General features: G+C 44.2%; 1 protein-coding gene across 2 annotated transcripts in view; it reads left to right on the plus strand.

Moving 5' to 3' along the window:
* The window catches only part of enpep (glutamyl aminopeptidase), an 82064-nt gene extending 65493 nt beyond the window's left edge, over positions 1–16571 (plus strand). For both annotated transcript variants that reach the window (XM_078213336.1, XM_078213244.1), the window contains exons 11-20: positions 3336–3412; positions 6548–6678; positions 6802–6857; positions 8402–8552; positions 8661–8734; positions 8826–8927; positions 9574–9744; positions 11282–11422; positions 12251–12332; positions 16035–16571. In XM_078213336.1, the coding sequence (XP_078069462.1) occupies positions 3336–3412; positions 6548–6678; positions 6802–6857; positions 8402–8552; positions 8661–8734; positions 8826–8927; positions 9574–9744; positions 11282–11422; positions 12251–12332; positions 16035–16178 (1129 nt within the window). In that variant the 3' untranslated portion in view covers positions 16179–16571. The remainder of the gene's footprint in view (positions 1–3335; positions 3413–6547; positions 6679–6801; positions 6858–8401; positions 8553–8660; positions 8735–8825; positions 8928–9573; positions 9745–11281; positions 11423–12250; positions 12333–16034) is intronic.
* The last annotated feature ends 832 nt before the right edge of the window (positions 16572–17403 follow it).

Below are 17403 nucleotides of genomic sequence, written 5' to 3' on the forward strand. Positions count from 1 at the left end.
GAACTGGACGCAGTACTCCAAATGCGGCCTAACCAGCGTTCTATACAGCTGCATCATCAGACTCCAGCTTTTATACTCTATACCCCGTCCTATAAAGGCAAGCATACCATATGCCTTCTTCACCACCTTCTCCACCTGTGTTGCCACCTTTAAGGATTTGTGGACTTGCACACCTAGGTCCCTCTGTGTCTCTATACTCCTGATGACTCTGCCATTTATTGCATAACTCCTCCCTACATTATTTCTTCCAAAATGCATCACTTCGCATTTATCCGGATTAAATTCCATCTGCCACCTCTCCGCCCAATTTTCCAGCCTATCTATATCCTGCTGTATTGCCCGACAATGCTCTTCGCTATCCGCAATTCCAGCCATCTTTGTGTCATCCGCAAACTTGCTGATTACACCAGTTACACCTTCTTCCAAATCATTTATATATCAAGAAGGCAAATGGGATGTTGGCCTATATCGCAAGGGGGATAGAATATAAAAGCAGAGATGTCTTGCTGCATCTGTACAGGGAATTGGTGAGGCCTCAGCTGGAATACTGTGTGCAGTATTGGTCCCCTTATTTGCGGAAGGATATATTGGCCTTGGAGGGAGTGCAGAGAAGGTTCACCAGGTTGATACCAGAGATGAGGGGTGTTGATTATGAGGAGAGACTGAGCAGATTGGGTTTGTACTTGTTGAAATTTAGAAGGCTAAGGGGGGATCTTATAGAGACCTATAAGATAATGAAGGGGCTGGATAGGGTAGAGGTGGAGAGATTCTTTCCACTTAGAAAGGAAACTAGAACTAGAGGGCACAGCCTCAAAATAAAGGGGGGTCAGTTTAGGACAGAGTTGAGGAGGAACTTCTCTCAGAGGGGGGTGAATCTCTGGAATTCTCTGCCCACTGAAGTGGTGGAGGCTACCTCGTTGAATATGTTTAAATCACGATAGATGGATTTCTGATCGGTAAGGGAATTAGGAGTTATAGGGATCAGGCGGGTAAGTGGAACTGATCCACTTCAGATCAGCCATGATCTTATTGAATGGCGGGGCAGGCTCAAGGGGCTAGAAGGCCTACTCCTGCTCCTATTTCTTATCTTCTTATGTTCTTAGATTCATCTGAGCCCCCTCCTCCCTCCCCAACCAGAGATCCATCTGAGCCCCCTCCTCCCCCGCCCCCCAACCAGTGATCCATCTGAGCCTGCCCCCCTCCTCCGGTGGACGCCAGCGGAACGGTGTGAAGCCCGGTCACTTTAGCCGTGGCTCCAAGTCTGTGGCCAGGAAGGTGCTGCAGGCTCTCAAAGGACTGAAGATGGTCGAGAAGGATGGTAGAGGGAGACCAGCGATCGAGGCAGGTTGTGGGTGTGGTCTGCCGAGGGGGGCCTGCCTCCCGGGGGGTCTGATCCGGGGGGGGGGGGGGGGAGAGTGGTCAGCATAGGGTGGGGTGCTCTGCCGGGGCGGGGTCTGCCCCTGGCGGGGGGATCTGCCTCCAGAGGAGGGGGGGTTGGTCTGCCAGGGTGGTTAGCGGGGGGGTCTGCCAGGGTGAGGGGGGTGGAGGGATTGCCACTGCTGGGGGGCGTGGGCTGGATATCAGGGCGCTCTGAGAAGGATGGTGGCCGCAGACTGACTTCACAAGGGCAGAGAGAGCTTCGGAGGTTCTCCTGCAGAATAGAAATCCGCTTCGGACTTTTATTTAGCAGGTCGCTAAAAGCGCGGATCCGGATCGGGCCGCGCGGTGGTAAAGTGGGATTTGTGAATTGAATATAAATTCTCCCGGGTGCTGTAGTGGATTTGAATGGATGTCACTGGAGCATTAGTCTGGGCTTCGGATATATTGCCACTATGCTACTATCCCAATCTAAGATGAGGAACAAGTTCCTCTGGTTCTGGTCTGTCACTGCCATTATGCATGATTCAGTTCTGCAAAACGGAAATGCATGCTAATGCATTTAAATCGTCGGGCCACCCGATTCGGGCATGGGCCGGACCCGCGTCCGAATCGGGTGTCGGTAAAGCCGCGATCTGCTTGGAATCGGGTGCAGATCGTGGTATAGGCCTGACGCCCAACTTTACCGTGATTTCGCGCCCGTTTTGGTAAAATCGGGCCCATAGTGTTACAGTCATAGATATGGTGTAGAGAAAGATCAACTTTATGTGAGGTAGGTCCATTCAAAAGTCTGATGGCAGCAGGGAAGAAGCTGTTCTTCAGTCAGTTGATACATGTCCTCAGACTTTTGTATCTTTTCCCAACGGATGAAGGTGGAAGAGAGTATGTCCGGGTGCGCGGGGCCCTTGATTATGCTGGCTGCTTTTCCGAGGCAGCGGGAAGTGTAGACACTGTCAGTGGATGGGAGGCTGATTTGAGTGATGGACTGGGCTTTGTTCACGACCTTTTGTAATTTGTTGCGGTCTTGGACAGAGCAGGAGCCATACCAAGCTGTTTGGCACAACTGAGTGGCTTGATAGGCCATTTCAGAGGGCTGTTAAAAACCAACCACATTGCTGTGGGTCAGGAGTTATGTGTAGCCTTGACCAGGTGAGGATGGCAGATTATCACCCTGAAGGATGTGAGTGAACCAGATGGGGTTTAATGACCATCTGATAGTTTCATGATTGCCATTACTGAGACAAGCTTTTTGTTTCAGATTTATGAATTGAATATAAATTCTCCCGGGTACTGTAGTGGATTTGAATGGATGTCACTGGAGCATTAGTCTGGGCTTCGGATATATTGCCACTATGCTACTATCCCAATCTAAGATGAGGAACAAGTTCCTCTGGTTCTGGTCTGTCACTGCCCATTATGCATGATTCAGTTCTGCAAAACGGAAAGGCAGTGCTGAAATGCTGGAATGTGAACAGCACATGGGCAAGTGACGGTGAGAAAAAACTGAATTCTTCTGAAACCTGTTAGAGCACTTGCAGGATTTGAAAAGGAATTTCCAGGAGTGTTATCCCTTTGAATGTCCTGCTTTCTCCCCCATCCCCACTTTTTTCCAGGAAATTCTATGTATGGCTGGAGACTAGATGGGGGTGGGGGAGGAGGAAGTGGTGTGGTGGATGCGGAGAACATGCTATGCATTAGTTGTTTGATGGACCAGCTGGTCTCTTCCTCTCTGTCACTAACGTTGTATATGGTTATAGTGCTATAGTGCTCAGAAAATGTCGGCTTTGATTTTTCACCATGCATGGGGTAACAAGGTGATGAGGAAAAAAGGGTATGAAAGTGTATTATAGCTCAGAACAACCAAGGCAGAAAAGATACACAAGCAAACACATGGTACCGTGGTAAAATAATACAGTAAACGTCGCAGAATTACTGAATGTTATACTTTTCAATTTCAGCTACCGATGGAATATCCCCATAAAATGGCACACAACGATTGGAAACAAAGAAGCCTTTTTCAACTCAAGTTCCTCCGGTATGTATGAGTTAAAAGAAAGGCGGGACTGCAAACTGTAGACTTTTGGTAAAACCAAAAATTACAAATGCTGGGAATCCAAAACAAAAGTAGAAAGTACATTGCGGATCATGGAAATTCTAATTTTGAGAATGGACAGCAACATCCAAGAGGGTAACGGAAAGCCCACTCATGCAGTGAGCCCAAGTTACCAACATAAGCTCTCAGCAACTGTGGCTCCCCATTTGGAGTGGAAACTCCAAAATGGACTGCCAGGTTGGAGTGTCATCATCAGAATTATTCTTATTTCTCTGAGCTTTTAAATAGAAAATTATCTGATACAAAGTGGTTTGCAGGGTAAGAAAGGAACAGTCATCCATTATGTTAATCAGCTGTTTGGTTAATTTATGTTGGAGCAAATGATTTCTAATGATTCGGCTAAGTAGTTCACAGTGCACGCAGTGGAAGATGGAATCACTAAAACCTGGCTGCACCCCTAGAAAATTGCAAAGTACCAGTGCATACCTATCCCCACAATGGAGCTGGCCAGGCCGGGAGAGCAGAATGTAGGCTTCTAACCCGAACCGGCCTTCACTTTTAAAAGGCACTCCCGAAAATCAGAAATTCTATTCAATTGACCCCAGAACTGGATCCTGGCATCCATTTTTAAAGGGTTCCTGAGAAGACAGAGGGTAGCAGTGGAAGAGTGCGTTTCTGAATGGAGGGCTGTGACAAGTGGTGTTCCTCAGGGATCAGTGCTGGGACCTTTGCTGTTTGTAATCTATATAAATGATTTGGAGGAAAATGTAACTGGATTGATTAGTAAGTTTGCGGACGACACAAAGGTTGGTGGATTTGCGGATAGCGATGAGGACCATCAGAGGATACAGCAGGATATAGATCAGTTGGAGACTTGGGCGGAAAGATGGCAGATGGAGTTTAATCCGGACAAATGTGAGGTAATGCATTTTGGAAGATCTAATACAGATAGGAAATACACAGTAAATGGCAGAACCCTTAGGAGTATTGATAGGCAGAGGGATCTGGGTGTACAGGGACACAGGTCACTGAATGTGGCAATGCAGGTGGAGAAAATAGTCAAGAAGGCATACGGCATGCTTGCCTTCAGCGGCCGGGGTATTGAGTTTAAAAATTGGCAAGTCATGTTGCAGCTTTATAGAACCTTAGTGAGGCTGCACTTGGACTATAGTGTTCAATTCTGGTCGCCACACTACCAGAAGGATGTGGAGGCTTTGGAGAGGGTACAGAAAAGATTTACCAGGATGTTGCCTGGTATGGAGGGCATTAGCTATGAGGAGAGGTTGGAGAAACTTGGTTTGTTCTCACTGGAACGACGGAGGTTGAAGGGAGACATGATAGAAGTCTACAAGATTATGAGAGGCATGGACAGAGTGGATAGTCAGAAGCTTTTTTCCCAGGGTGGAAGAGTCAATTACTAGGGGGCATAGGTTTAAGGTGTGAGGGGCAAGTTTTAAAAGAGATGTACGAGGCAGATTTTTTACACAGTGAGTGGTGGGTGCCTGGAACTCGTTGCCGGGGGAGGTAGTGGGAGCGGATACGATAGTGACTTTTAAGGGGCGTCTTGACAAGTACATGAATGAGATGGGAATAGAGGGATATGGTCCCCGGAAGCGTAGGGGGTTTTAGTTAAGTCAGGCAGCATGGTCAGTGCAGGCTTGGAGGGCCGAAGGGCCTGTTCTTGTGCTGTAATTTTCTTTGTTCTTTTGTTCTTTGTTCTTTATATGGCCTTCGTGAAAGTCCAGTCCAATATTTCAGGTTTGTTACCTTTCATCTGACCTTTGGGGAGGGATTTTATGGCATTGCTCAACCCGAGACTGTAAAAATCTCTTTCGAGGACAACAGGCATTTCCATTGTCTGCCCTTAACCACTCCGAATCCGTGGTGGGCGGAGCGGTAAAATTCCTGCTCTATTTCTCTCTCTTCACAGATGCTGCCAGATCAGTTGTAGTTTTAATTTCAAATTTCAAGCATCCACACTGCTTTACTTTTGTGTGGAAGATATACCTGCGGTCTCCTGGCCCATTCTCATTGACCGTAGTTTGAAAGTGTGTGCAGCATTGATGAAATGATGGGTTCCTTCTCCAAGTATGCAGATTGCGTCCCAAGGACATTAAGGGGACTAACTGCGTTTTTTGTGTTGGCCGAAATGACTAAGTTGCTGCAGTGTTCCTGATAACCTGCTATTTAAATGGAGGAGCAGCTGAAGAGGTCATTCCAGGCAAAGGCTGTTCCTCCAGCCGTATCAGAAAAGTATAGGCTTCCCCTGTGTGTATTTTCTCCAACACGTCCCCCCAATAACACCACCACCCTACCATTCCCACTTTCTCAAACTGCTGACCAGAACTTGCGTCCCTGCACTTACTTCAGATTGGCCTCTGAGCCAATCAATTTTAATGATCAAATTGACATTGTCTGATTATTTTGGTTGGAAAGCCAACCAGCAACACATGAATCAAGCCTGGGCGTTAAGGGCCTCCCTCTTTATCACAGATAGTTTAGTTGCTCCTTAGGCTTTCCTGCCTGGTAGTTAACATCCCCCTACATATCTCCAACCAGATCTGGAATCAACATTTTTTATGTCTGGCGATTAGAAAAATGCAGGCTTCTCCCTACTTATCCTTCATTGGAGACTGGATGCAAAGGTGCAGTATAGAGATGAATTGATGCTCCACTGGAAAACTATCATGAGAATAGCTCAGTGTCAAAGTTGTGCCAATATTGGGCTTTGCCAAGTGGTCCCTCCCTACAAGAGAGGAACGAAAATTAGAGGGAATGTTATCCCTAAGTTTCTTTCTTCATGATACCTGTTTCAGAAAACTGGAGAGTAAATCTGCAAATCTTAGCCATAGACAGTAAGAAGGAAGACCAAAACGAGGGAAGGAAATTCTTACAGGAGGCATTAATGTGTATTGATGAATAAAGACAGTTACCCATAAGGATAAAGACTGGAAAGATGCGAACTTGCTGATAGAAGAGGGGTAAACAAATAGGAAGTAAGAATTTTATAACCATCAAAAGAAGACTTTTACTCATGGCATTGGCCTACCTTACCTGTTTTGTTAGAATACAGGTAAAAAATAATTTATTTACTGTTCTTCTTTGATAAATGTTTAGCTATTAAATTAATCCATAAACCAGCCGATGGATTACTGAAAATAAACACAGACCATGTTGGGTTCTACCGTGTGCAATATGAAGCAACAATCTGGGATGAAATCATCAATAAGCTGACAATGGACAACACAGTAAGGATAGCTGTTTTTCCTTTAATTTTACGTTTCAAAATGCAAACACTAAAAATTGTACAGTTTATTTAAAAGAGAACTCTGTGCCAACAAAGTCTGTCTCACGTCTGCCTCTTCATTTAGTTCTTTTCAGTTGCTGACCGTACGGGATTAATTGATGACGCTTTTTCACTTGGAAGGTAAGTATTTTAATCATTTAATTCTTGAATTTTGAAGAGAATGTTTCCAGAGGAAGAACTTAGTGGTGCACTGGGTTGTGACACTGCCCTACCATCCTTAAGGCGTTGATCGAAACCCAAGTTGGATTGATAGTTACAAGAGTTGTAAAATTTCTACTCAGTTCCTAATGAGCAAAGGCTTACAACATAAGACTAAATTGGCCCGAATTGGGTGTCTCATTTCTTGTATCGTACTGGGAGATGTTCAGGATGGGTACTGAATGGGTACTGTATCATTGCTGCCTAACTAATGAAGCAGTTGGGAGGTCCAAACAATCTCCAGGTTTCAGCCCTTAACAGTTTCTCAGTAGCTGCAGGTTACTGGGAGAAAATTAGGCAGAAACAGCAGGTGGCCAGCCAGCAAGTAGGGCTTGTTTGGGGAGCACATGCTCGGGACATCGCAAGAACGAATCAAAAACGTTTTGTGGAGCCTGGAGAAATCCTCCTGGTCCCACAAAAATCTGTCTTTTAAAGTGTGCAATATTGATAGAAATTGCAAGCAAACATAGTGACCTGAATTTTACCATCCCACCCACCACAGGAAGCGGACTGGGCGAGGGGTGGACATGGAAAGCTCCATTGACCTCAGGCGGGATTTTAAAGTTTCGGGATGAGCAAGGCTGTAAAATCCCACCCAGTAACTTACCTTGCAATTTTGTTAATATAAGGAACTTTGTACTATCATTGCGGCACAGTTATGAGACCATGGCTCTGAAACTGCCTCTGCTACAGCTGAAGTGATATTGATGCTGACAGTGGGGGCCTGAAATCAGAAAGCAAATTCATGAAAGGGAAATCCAAACGAGGCATATAATAGGGATTATTCTTTGGACCCCCCCATTCTGTGATCGCACTGAAGTTGACTATCACCCCAAAGTTTCCGCCCCATCTCTCATCCTGGTGAACTTGTCATTCACCATTTTATTTTAAGGAGATTACTCCCATCCTAAAGTTTAAAGTTATTTATTAGTGTCACGAGTAGGCTTACATTAACACTGCAATGAATTTACTGTGAAAATCCCCTAGTCGCCATACTCCGGCACCTGTTCGGCCACACTGAGAGAGAATTTAGCATGGCCAACCCACCTAACCAGCACATCTTTCGACTGTGGCAGGAAACCGGAGCACCTGGAGGAAACCCACGCAGACACGGGGAGAACATGCAGACTGCACAGACAGTGACCCAAGCTGGGAAATGAACCCAGGTCCCTGGCGCTGTGAGGCAGCAATGCTAACCATTGTGCCACTGTGCACATGTCATTTATTTTCTACATTAATTGACAGCTAAACATTGGCTCAACTTTGACTTGTACTTGACACTTTACTTATTTATAATGTTAATAGACAGATATATGCCATCTCAACATTGACAGCTCCCAGCATTTTCTATGCATGTAACATCTCTACAGTACTGACAGTGACACTCAAAGTCAAACTTGAGTAAAATGTATCAGAGCCTGAACTCTTAATAACTAACCCTTTAATGGTTTACCTACTTGTTTCAGAGCAACTCTGTTAAACTACTCTGTAGCTTTGAATTTGACAAAATATCTGCAGAACGAAACAGAATATTTGCCTTGGTCGAAAGTGATTTCATCCAGTGCTTATATTAGGGACATGCTTCAGGATGATGAGAGTCTTTACACAAAGTTCCAGGTGAGCTGAAATGAATACCATGACAGATTTAAGTAAAAAGGCCTGAAATACTTGGCATGCACGTTTTCCTTGACAATGAAGATAAATTGACATTTTTACATTTTACAGAACTATTGGAAGAAGCAAGTTCACCCCATTACAACCAAACTTGGATGGAAGGATCAAGGCGACCATTTGGACAGGTTTGCAATTTTTTCGTGTAAAACAATTATGAACTACTGCATTTATTGAATTATATAAAGTAACTTGAGAATAACTTTGGTATATGCCCAGGTTGTTGAGGGAAGATGCTTTGGCACTTGCGTGTCGGATGGGAGATGAGCAAGCATTGGCAAACGCATCTGAATTATTTGAAAAATGGATAAATGGAACAAGGTGAGTATACTGGTTCTGATATTTATGGGGGGAGCAGGGAGGGAGCGTGGAGCACAGTGTGGGGATTGAGGTCAGGGCAGGAGCTGTGGTGGCAGGGGTGTAGCAGTTACTGTAGAAATCCTGGGCAGGATCTCATTCCTATATTTTTAAACTTTGCTTCTGACCATTGAGCTGGTTGGAAAAGCCTGTAGTATAAGGCCATTAGGATCCTTGGGATTTCGCAAAGATCATGGCAGAATGTTTGTTTGAGGGGCTGAGCAAAACAGCCTTGTTCCTTTTGACTAATGAGAAATGTTAGCATTTATTTGCTTGATTTGGCTGCTGCCATCTCGGTGTAGCTGCCGTGTTTTTGAGCTGAGGAATCTCACCAGCTCGAGTTAAGTTTAAGTCAGCCTCCCAGCTGTACTGTCAGAGCCTGATTTAGATATTATAGTAAAGTGTCTCACCTCTTGAGAACTGGACATGGATACTATGCAACCTTCTGACAGTGGGTTGGGATCACGTTACACAATTTTAAAATTTTAACCTCCAACCTCTCTCCCTCATCATGGGGGTCATAAAATATCCACCCCCCCATGACTTTTTGGATATCAACAAAATGAGGAGTGTCTTTTGGTAATAAATATAATTCTTTTAATTTAACTAGTGTAGAACCAAATCTACGTCTGATCGTGTACCGTTATGGGATGCAAACGCCAGGCAAGCAATCTTCATGGGAATTTATGCTTAAAAAGTACCAGGAAACACCGCTTGCTCAGGAGAAGGACAAGCTTCTGTATGGATTGGCTTCAGTGGAGGATGTTTGGCTTTTGGACAGGTAGTTACAATACTGCATTCAATCACGTAAATTGCTCGCTCTTCTATTTATAACAACTTACTTTATAAAATTTATTGCAATCCTTTTATCAGTTTACAAAACAGAAGGAATTACTCAACCAGTTAATGGTTTTTACCTAAATTCTACGTAATAGGAACCTGATGAGCTGTATCTTGTGACTAATGAGTTATGTTCAATCTGCAGAACTGTATCCAGCACTGGTTATCCTATTGTAGGAAGTATATACAGTGCTGGAGATGTTGAAGAGAAAGGCATCAAAAATATCCGGGAGCCAATTTGCGTTTGCTATGATGAGTTTAAAGTTTATTTAATAGTGTCACAAATAGACTTACATTAACACTGCAATGAAGTTATTGTGAAAATCCCCTAGTCATCAAACTCCAGCACCTGTTCAGGTACACTGAGGGAGAATTTAGCTTGGCCAATGCACCTAACCAGCGCGTCTTTCAGACTGCGGGAGGAAACCTGGAGGAAATCCACACAGATATGGGGAGAACATGCAGACTTTGCACAGACAGGGAATCGAACCCGGGTCCCTGGTGCTGTGAGGCAGCAGTGCCACCGTGCTGGGCTCTTCCAGGCCCCTCAAAATGAAATTTGTCTGTTTTTGGAGCAGCCTGCAGTTTGAAAGACAATTGATTACAGTGGCACAGTGGTTAGCACTGCTGCCTCACAGCGCCAGTGACCCGGGTTCAATTCTGGCCTCGGGTCACTGTCTGTGTGGAGTTTGTACATTCTCCCCATGTCTGTGTGGGGTTTCCTCTGGGTGCTCCAGTTTCCTCCCATAGTCCAAAGATGTGCAGATTAGGTTGATTGGCCATGCTAAATTGACCTTAGTGTCAGAGGGATTAGCAGGGTAGAGGGTGACAGGAATAGGACCTGGGTGGGATTGTGGCCAGTGCAGACTCGATGGGCTGAATGGCCTCCATCTGCACTGTAGGGTTCTATGATTCTATGATTAGGCCAATTCATGTCATGGACCAATGGGCCGATGTGCACCATCTAAACTCATGCCTATTTGGTGCTTGAAAATCGGGACAGGGTCCTACAATAGGCGTGGCACTTTGATTGAAATATATAAAGGAGAGAATTGCTTGTTCTGGGTGACAGCACCAATTAACTGTTTTCCAAGCCTGCACAAAAAGCAGACGGAAAGTGACTGAGTCTTTTTTTTCTTAATTTCCTTTGGCCTACTGCTTGGTTCTTCAGTCTGCGGCCAGTCAAACAGCACATTGTTTGGAGTCGGCTGAGGCCTCTGTCACATGTAGGTGTGGCCCACGTAAATACATGTAAATTGGGTCCCTTTCTGATATTGAGGATTGCAATGCCTATGAATCATGGAATTCATGCCCGGTGCCCAACCTTACCAGTGATACCTTTATAAGCTTCAAAAACATATCTGTACAAGTTTGTCAAGAATCAATCTTCTCAATGATATAATTCAGAAGAGTTATTTTCTTTGCATTGTGATTTCCTCTGATCAATTTGCAAATGTGTTTTTTGCTTTGTCATACAGATTCTTACAATATATTAAAAATGGAAGTCTCATTAAGAGTCAGGATGTGTTCACTGTTCTCCAGTACATTTCATACAACAAGTATGGGAAAACAATGGCTTGGGATTGGACACGGCTCAACTGGGACTATTTAGTGGACCGGTAGGATCAACTCTTCCTACTTTTCAGTTCAGATGTGATTGTAGGTGAATATATTGTGTAGATGTGATGATACCTGATTTGCAACATCATGCACGAACATTTGTTCCTATGTAGTTTTGTTTCTAATTTAAACAAATGTTTCTTCCAGTTATTAAGGTCGGTTCTACAGGTATCGTTAAATTGAATCTCAGTTTTTTTCTCACAATGCACAAAATATGCAGCAGAGTATCGAAAATGCACAATTTAGAATTTGAAATTCACAATTGGTAGGTGAATGTTGGGAGCCAGCACTGATCAAAGACATGTTGAAGAATGTCAGTTATATTGGGAATTTTTTTTAACTTACAATCGAACCTCTATTTATTTCGCTAACTTAAAAAAGTGAGGGTGGGATTTCACGGCCCCTCCCCCCGAACGCGGCATATGTTCTGGCAGCAGAGGCAGCCTGGCATTGGCCAGCGGTGGGGTCCTCCATTCCCGCCGATGTTCAGGGGGTTTTGTAAGCCCCACATCCTCTGCCGCTGGGGAATGCACCGCAGGCCGGAGCGATTGCTATCAGCAGAAGTGGAAGATCCGGCCAGCGGGAAGGGTGGAAGTTGGCCTAAGACATACATTTATGTAACGCAATTAATAATCTCATGGCATTCTAAGCACTTTACAGCCATATCATGCATTTTTAAACCATAGTTATGTAGGAAATGCAGGAGCCACTTTGCACACAGCAAACTGCAGCGAACAAATGAGGTAGTGGCCAGAACTGTGCAGCAGTAAGCTGGAATATTGTTTTGATTTGCAGCTTAGGTAACTTACTGTTTGTTCAAATTTCAGATACACAATTAATGATAGAAACCTAGGACGATTAGTTTCAAGAATAACAAGATCCTTTAACACTGAGCTCAGTTTGTGGCAGGTAAGCTCCAACAAGATTTTTTTTTGCCTCCAATGTTCCCAAATCATGAAGAGAGATGATACAAAGGATACAAGCACATAAACAGAGAGAGCTGCATACAGAGTAGTATCCATGTATTTAGCCAAGTACCCACTACTTGCAAGCATGGCCTGGATTAATGTTTAGAAAGTGTCACTGGATGAATGTGAAATGGGAGGAAGGAAAATAGGATCACAGTAGATTATTGAATACCAGGAGGAGATCGATTCTCTGGCCCTTTGCACTCATGTGCAAATCGTGCTGGGGCTGCGCAGGGTTGGAGAATAATGAGGAAGGGGCCAGCGAGGGCATGATCCAGATTAGCATATTTAAATTATCACTGAAATATTCTTTGTCGGTTTTAAGCTGGATTTTCCCTGCTCCCAGGATTCTCCGGCCCTCAGAGGCAATCACTACTACTTTCCAAAAACAGAGATCAGTCATGATGACCATGCCAGGGCTGAGAGGCCATTGAATCCCTGAAGTGGTGGGGAAATGGCTGGGTAGTGCCCTGACACCCTAGCAGTGCCAGATTGGCAGTGCCAAAAGAAAGAGGGGCCCAAAAAGGGAGGGTGTGGGGGATGCCTGAAGGTGGGGATGGGACCAGAAGAAGGGGGGCAACTAAAAGGAGGAGGGGGGGCCCTTGATTACCCCATAGCTTATTTGAGGGTGGGGGGATGGATGGTGCTGCTACTTCAGAACATACATAGGAGTTGGAGCAGAAGTAGGCAATTCAGCCGTTTGAGCCTGCTCCGCCATTCATTCAGATCATGGCTGATCTCTTCCTGGTCTCGCATCCACCTCCCCACCTGTTCCCCATATCCCTTTGACCCATTTTTTAATATCAGAAACATACCTCCTCCTTGAAGGCATTCAACGATTCAGACTCCACCGCACGATGGGGTAGTGAGTTCCACAAATTCCACCCTCTGTGAGAAGTAGTTCCTCCTCATCTCAGTTTTAAATCTACCGCCTCTCAACCTATACCTGTGACCTCTTGTTCTAGATTGCCTCACAAGGGGAAACATTTGGTTGATGTTTACTTTATCAATCCTTTTAGTATTTTATATATCTCAATCAGATTCCCTCTTACCCGTCTAAACTCCAGCGAGTACAAACCCAAACTGTTTAATCTCTCCTCATTTCATCTCTCATCTCTCCTTTCATCTTCAGAACCTCCTCTGAACTGCCTCCAATGCCACCACATCTTCCTCAAATAAGGAGATAAAAACTGGACACAATACTCCAGATGTGGTCTCACCAACACCTTATACAATTGCAACAACAATTCTCTACTTTTATACTCCAGTCCTTTTGTAATAAGTGCTAACATTCCATTTGCCATTTTTTATTACATGTTGCACCTGCATACTGACTTTCTGCAATTCATGAACATAGACACCCAGATCCCTCTGCCCAGACACATTTTCAATCTGCTTTCCATTTAGGTAATAATTTGCCTTTCTATTTCTTTGGCCAAAATGGATAACCTCACACTTAAACTCCATCTGCCAAATTTTGGGACATTCTCCTAGTCTATCTCTGTCAGTAACATCTTTATTTCCTCTTCACTGCCCGCTTTCCCACTTATTTCTGTATCATCCGAAAATGTTGTTATATTTCATTCTGTCCCTGCTTGCCGATCATTTATATAGATTGTAAACAGTTGCTGTCTGAGGACTGACCCCAGCAAGTGTGATAGGACCTGTTGCCAGTGAGTGGAAAGGGGAGTCTTAGCCAGCAAGTTTGGGGGGGGCGGGGGGGGGGGGGTGTAGGGGGTATGTATGACTGCCCCGATTTCTGAGGAGCTGTCCTTGCCGGCATCCTTAGGTCCCCATTCCAAAACAAATTCTAAGTGTGGTGGAGATCAGTGAGAATCCTTCCTAGGCTCCAAAAAAAATTATTAAGTGTGGGAGAATTGTAAACTGAATCCCAGCGGGAATCTTACAATTTTCCAGCTGGGGACAACACTTAGGGCAGGATTCCCCAGCCTCTTGATTGTGTGTTTTCAGTGGCAGGAGACGGCGGGAAGTATGTTTTTTGCTGACGGTGGGATTCTCTGGCCCCACCGCTGTCAATGGGATTTCCCATTACTCCATGCCACCAAGAAACCCATGGGTGGGGCCAGCAAATGGCTGGAGAACCCCGCCTTTGGGCTGGAATTCTCTGGCCATTCACGCCCCACTATCCCTGCCAGCGAGGACAGAGAATTTGGCGCTCAGCCAAATCACCATTCTCTGCAGCGGACCAGATAACCCTATTGGCGTGAACAGCTGGAGAATTCTGCCCTTTGAAATCTTTTGGGAGAATTCTGCCCCAGATGTGCAGCCAGGAGCTTTGGGTATTTGGCTGCAGAGGAGGGTGATGGGTAGGTAGCAACTTCAGACTTTGCCCTCAGCTGCCTTTATGATCTAATTGGCATAGCAAAGTCGGACCCAAAAGCAATTCAGGAAGGACATGCAAGAACTAGCTGTTTTCTAACTTGTTCCAACTGCCAATGATCCAGATGAATATGTAGAGCGTGTAACAGTCGAGCTGTGCATGTTTTCACTGGTAACAGAGATAACTATGAAGGGCCGCTTTTCATGCTGGTGGGATCTCCTGGAATTTCTGTTTTTATTTCAAATTTCAAGCATCTGCAGTAGCTTTAGCTTTTGTTAGAAGGTCAGTGATAGTGTGGAAGGCAGAAAAGATTAAAAGAGGCAAGGGATGACAGTGTAAGACAAAAGGGGCAGTAATAGTACAACAAAGATGCATTTCGAGGAGGTGGAAGTGCCAACAGGAAAGTCATTATCATGTCTGCTGTCTGACAAATGGGAGCGGTGGTAATGATCCGAAATAGTTGAAATTGGTGTTTACTCCAGAAGTTTGTAGAGTGCCCAACTGAAAGGTGCTGTTTCTCAAACTGCTTTTGAACTTCATTATATCATCTTCGGAGGTCAAGGGCAGAGAGCTTAGCGGGAGTGGAACAGAGAATTAAAGTGGTAAGTGACCAGAAACTCTAGGTCAAAAATATTCTGTTCACTGAATGGAGATCACCCAATCTCCTTTGGTCACCACAAACAGTGAATACAATCCATCAAATTGAACGAAGTACAAGGCACTCATTGTTTCACCTTGAAGAACTATTTAGGGTCCTGGACAATGGGAAGGTAGGAGGTTAAAGGTGTGGCATCTTCTTAACTTGCATGGAATGGTGTCCTGGGAAGGAAAATGGTTATTGGGAGTTATGGAAGAGGGTGTCATGAAGAGGACTGTCCCTTTGGAATGCTGAGAGGGAAGGGGAAGGGAAGATTTGTTCAGTGGCATTATGATGGATGTGCTGGAGGATGATCTATTGAACGTGTGGTCTGGTGTGTTTACTGTATGCAGGTAGAAAGCATTAACTGGGGTTGCACTTGTGCTGCTATATAAAGGAACAGACTGAAACCGTGATGGTTGGGTTAGGAGGCAAATGTTTGTAATTGGAATCTCTGTAAATAAATGCTTATAAAAGCATGTCAAAATTGGCTCCAGTTTTATCCGTGACTGACTGGCTTTCTGGAGTAGAACATGATGGGATGGAAGCTGAGGGGATAATTAAGGGGAAATATGGCGATTACTGGAGGTGGGCGAAGGGTCATTACTTTGGGAAACAAATTCTCCATTTGAGTAACCTAATTCATGTTTTTTTTTCTATTTAAGATGAAAGATTTCTTTGCAAAATATCCAAATGCTGGAGCAGGAGAGACTCCTCGTAAACAAGCCATTGAAACTGTGCAGACGAATATAGATTGGTTAAAAAGAAACAAGGTTGAAATACAACAATGGCTGCAGAGCAATGCCTAATATCGATAGGAGCGCAGTGCCCTCTGTGTAAACACAATACAAGTTTACGCCAACAGCTTTCATGGTGGCATTAAGGACCCTTGTCGATTGTATTTTTACTATTGTGCTTGAAAATTCAATATTATATGAAAATGGATGATGTTTCCTTTCCTAAAGACTGCCTTTTTAAAAATGTTTTAATTGTGGCCTGGTTTGCCAATATTGTTTATGAAGGAATTCAGGTGCCATCTTTTGTTTTTCTATTGTGCCTTATGATGACAGTGTTTACAATCCATGCAGTTTAACTGGAATAAGCCATACATTGTCACCTTTGTAGCACAAACAACAAAAAAGAAAACTACTGCTGTAAAGATGAATTTTAAATAAATGAGATGTGAACATTTTATATAATTGATCTTGATTGTAGCTGTTTTTATTTCATTGGTTGGTTATTTTCTTTGTTTAAATGTACAAAAATGTTAACACATTAACTAATTTTCATGGCTACTGTGGGTGTAATTTTAATTTTTTGATAATCGTGTAAAATGGCTAATATTGCTTCCAAAATTCTGTTCTATCAAACTGCATGGAACAGAAAACTGGGAGGCTTCAGAATCGAAAGAGAGCAACACAAGGGTCCACAGTTTCCAAGTTTGCAGATACTGAACTAGAGTCCTAATCAGAGGAATTGGAAAGATGTAGAGATGTCCTATATCAGCATAGGGCCATAGGGCCAGGCACCCTCCAGACACAGGCTCAGAAGGGAGTGGGAGCAGACAGCTTTGGGTATGTGTGTCAGGGGTCAAGCCATGAAGACTTGGATGCAGTACCAGAAGAAATTCAATTACTTCAGAAGAGTGGTCAAGGTTAGTTAATGCATCTTCAAATGCCATAACCTACCAACTGCACCTTTAATCTCAGACACTGTTTAGTTCACTCATCACACCCCCATCATTCACTGTCAACAATCTCAATCAATCAGGATTTATACCTTATATATATATATATATATGCTTCACCTCGCTCTCACCAATGCTGCCAGACCACTCACTATACAACTATGAAATCGTAAACAGCTCTTGAGTGCGTACAAACCTACATACTCTCTTTGTGTCCAAACTGTGAAGAACTCAACTGGGTGCAACACTGGTAGCTGCACTCCATTCGTCAGCAGTCCCATACCTTCCCTCCCCCGTCACTGCCCATGGTGGCATCCACTTGGCCGTAAAGCAAAGAACCACCATGA

The sequence above is a fragment of the Mustelus asterias genome, chromosome 1, assembly GCF_964213995.1.
Source record: "Mustelus asterias chromosome 1, sMusAst1.hap1.1, whole genome shotgun sequence".
NCBI classification, from domain to species: Eukaryota; Metazoa; Chordata; class Chondrichthyes; order Carcharhiniformes; family Triakidae; genus Mustelus; species Mustelus asterias.